The 2940-nt window shown below is 51.9% G+C and overlaps 1 protein-coding gene across 1 annotated transcript; it reads right to left on the bottom strand.

Moving 5' to 3' along the window:
- Positions 1 to 964: 964 nt before the first annotated feature.
- On the bottom strand, positions 965 to 1891 carry LOC144250230 (protein FAM90A26-like). The gene has a single exon (XM_077792722.1). It carries the CDS (start codon positions 1889 to 1891, stop codon positions 965 to 967), a length of 927 nt encoding a protein of 308 aa, XP_077648848.1.
- Between the last annotated feature and the right edge of the window lie 1049 nt (positions 1892 to 2940).

Below are 2940 nucleotides of genomic sequence, written 5' to 3'. Positions count from 1 at the left end.
CTGGACCCTGGACACACATGTTCCTAGACATAGGAAATGGGGACTGGGTGTGAAGGACAAGAGCTCCTTCCACCAGCTGAAGTGGTTCCACAACTGCTCACAGTTAGGAGCACCCGGAGAGAGAGTTGAAAAGCATCAATGTTCAGGCCTCCTAATCGCAAGTGACTTCTTTGATCTGGGATACACACTTTCACCCATTTATTATGGTAGTATGGGAAATCCAGTGATGTCCTGAACTGCACCAAATGAATGATCTTAATTGCCACGTGGACATCACCTGAGACATTTGAGATGTCCAAGTCGTTACAATTGAGCACCAAGACACAACAAATGCAGTTTGCAGGAGAGACAAGGTACAAAGGCATATGCCTATTGAGCACTCCAACGATGCACACAGTAAAACATGGGGAAAATTGGATGAGGATTCAGAGAAACGTCAAGTACATGATTATCATAAGGGGCAAGAAACAAAAAAAAAAAATAAGGCCAGAGAAATTGTCCACAATGCTTTCCATGGCCACATTCAAGAGTCAAGAAGGTCCACTGCAGAACAGGACAGAGGTCCCAGTGCTCAGCAGGTGCTACACTCCATGCGGTCATAGGACAAAAGGGACAAACATGAGCCTTCTACTTCTGTTCCACTTCCGTCTCTACACCTGAATATCCACTCCATTTGTCCTCCCATAGACAGCCTGTGGAAGGTGACATGAGCACATTGGACAATCCCCTGGAAACCCCATTCAGAGGAGTCTATCCTCTGAGTCCTGGACAGGTGGCTGTGCGTCAGAGGCAGGGTCCATGGCTGTGCCAGAGCTTTCTGAAGTCCCAGCCTTTGCTCCTACTCCGTAGCTAGGAAGGTCCTGTGACCCTGGTGCCACCGCTCCTGCATCTTTGCTTCCTCAGCGTGAGAGACCCTGCAAATCATTGGAGCCCCAAAGGCCATTCTTCCCTGCTATGGTGTGCCTCACTCCATGTCACTATCCTCAGAGGAGGAGGATACCTGAAGGTCTTCATAGAGGACACTCACTGGCTCGTGGGAGCTGGGCCTCTCTGACTCATCAAGATAGGGAGGTGTGTCAGCAAGAGCACTGGTCTTTGCAGCAGGAGAGGAAGGGAGATCGGCAATGAACCTGGATCTCCACCAGTTCTTGTGCATTCTCTTGAAGAGCATTCGGAGGGGCTGTCGGGGAACACAGCTGGGTGCTGGTGGACTCGATGTGGTGCATGGCTCGACTGGATTCAGGAAAGGGCTATCCTTGGGAGGGCGAAGATCCATGCTGGAATCATGGGCTGGAGTTTTTCTGGTCATCTGGGGTGACCCTTTTAGTCTGATACCACTTGTGTCTTGCCAAGCAGGCAGAGACTTCCTAGAGTCCGAGCCTGGCCTGCAGGTGTTCCCCCGTGGAGTTGGACTGTGCCCCAGCCTGAGTTTCTTTGGGGAGTGCTGGCCAGTCTGGATGTGGACCTGAGCTTGTCTCTTGCCTGGGGCCTGGAGGCTGAGTTTGTGGCCCTGGCCCTGTGGACATGCTGCTGGCTGCAGGCAGGGCTCTTTGCTCACATCAGGACACCTGGCTAGTGATGGAGGGTGGAGCACATGGCCCCCTCCGAGAATATTGGCAGAAGTCTGGGCAATTTTAGAGGAGACAACCTCTGGTGTTTCAGGTGCTTTCTTCCCAAGGAGGGCAGGGTTCTGCCCTGAGTGCCTTGCTGCCGGCTGGATGGTGCCCGGGATGCTCACATCCTGTTTATTCTGGATCCCGGGACCTGAGTGGAGTCCACCTTTGGGTCTCTGAAAGGGATGTGTGCTAGTGAAGGTGAGACTCTCATCCGAGCTCTGGACACAAGGCTCACTCTCCAACACGGAGCCCAGGACACACCTCGTCCTGGTCATGTAGACGGGCAGTGGCCTGCTGGGTTTCTGGAGGAAAAGACAAACACAGGAAACATTCCTGAGTCCCTGCACTCAAGCACCAACAAGGCCCACCTGAACAGGAATTCGACTACAGAACATAGAGTGGAACAGGAAGAGAAGTCATCAGCCCAGGAAAGAAAAGGGGCGCTCCACCTCCACCTCCATGGCTATCAGCCAAAGACCCATTCCAAGAACGACTTGACATGTTTCAGGGCACACTGGGAAATATCCCGTTCTTAATCGGAGGTCTCATGCATTGAGATGGGCAGGGCTCTTTTGTGTGTTCTTCCATGGGATGTCCATGGCTAATGCTCCTCTCAGCAGATGTGGCCACTGAGGAGTTGGCCTACAGAAGCTGATAGTGTTCTCCCACTTTCAATAGGAATATGCCTGCATTGGACATTGTGTCCTTTGAGAGGTTGGAGTCAACTCTGCCCCCATGAGCCCATGCACCACGTCATGGGGAAGATGAAAAAAGTACCACACAAAACTGGAAAGAGCAAATGTGTAAGACCCCCAAGCTTGAGTCCCATTGGGCTTAAATGTTGATAGCAAATACCTCAGGCAGAAGGGCCACAGAGAAGGAATTTATCAGGCTTCTCCAGGACACCAAAAGAGCAGGCCACCATGCACATACTCACCCTTAGGTAGGCACTGGGTTCTGTCTCTTCCTTCCATTTGGGTTGCTGCCTCTCCTGGGGTCTCCTATAGGTACTCCATGTCTGGAGTAGAGCCTTTCCCCGTTGTTCCTCTTCTTGCCTGCAGAACACACGATGGTATTTGGATGGATGCAGAGGAGGGAGCAAAATAAGAGGTGCCCGTTTTCTTAGTGTCTCCTGTGCTACCCTGGGTTCTCCCCCAAGTCTGTGCCTTTCCTCCTACAACACCCAGTCCCTACATCCAGGAAGCCCTTCTCATTTACCACTAAGTAGTTCCATGTGGACACATTGCTTTTGTGCCTCCCGTGGTCATGTTCCTAGTGCTGCCCTGACCCCCTTCCCTTTCTGAATTGAATGCACAGGAGAATG

Source organism: Urocitellus parryii, chromosome 14, assembly GCF_045843805.1.
Source record: "Urocitellus parryii isolate mUroPar1 chromosome 14, mUroPar1.hap1, whole genome shotgun sequence".
Classification (NCBI taxonomy): domain Eukaryota; kingdom Metazoa; phylum Chordata; class Mammalia; order Rodentia; family Sciuridae; genus Urocitellus; species Urocitellus parryii.
The sequence above is the reverse complement of the archived record's forward strand: the minus strand, read 5'-3'. Positions and strand labels throughout refer to the sequence as shown.

Bases quoted from the DNA above. Each gene is read 5' to 3' on its own strand.
- LOC144250230 (XM_077792722.1), bottom strand. From the start codon at position 1,891: ATGACCAGGACGAGGTGTGTCCTGGGCTCCGTGTTGGAGAGTGAGCCT.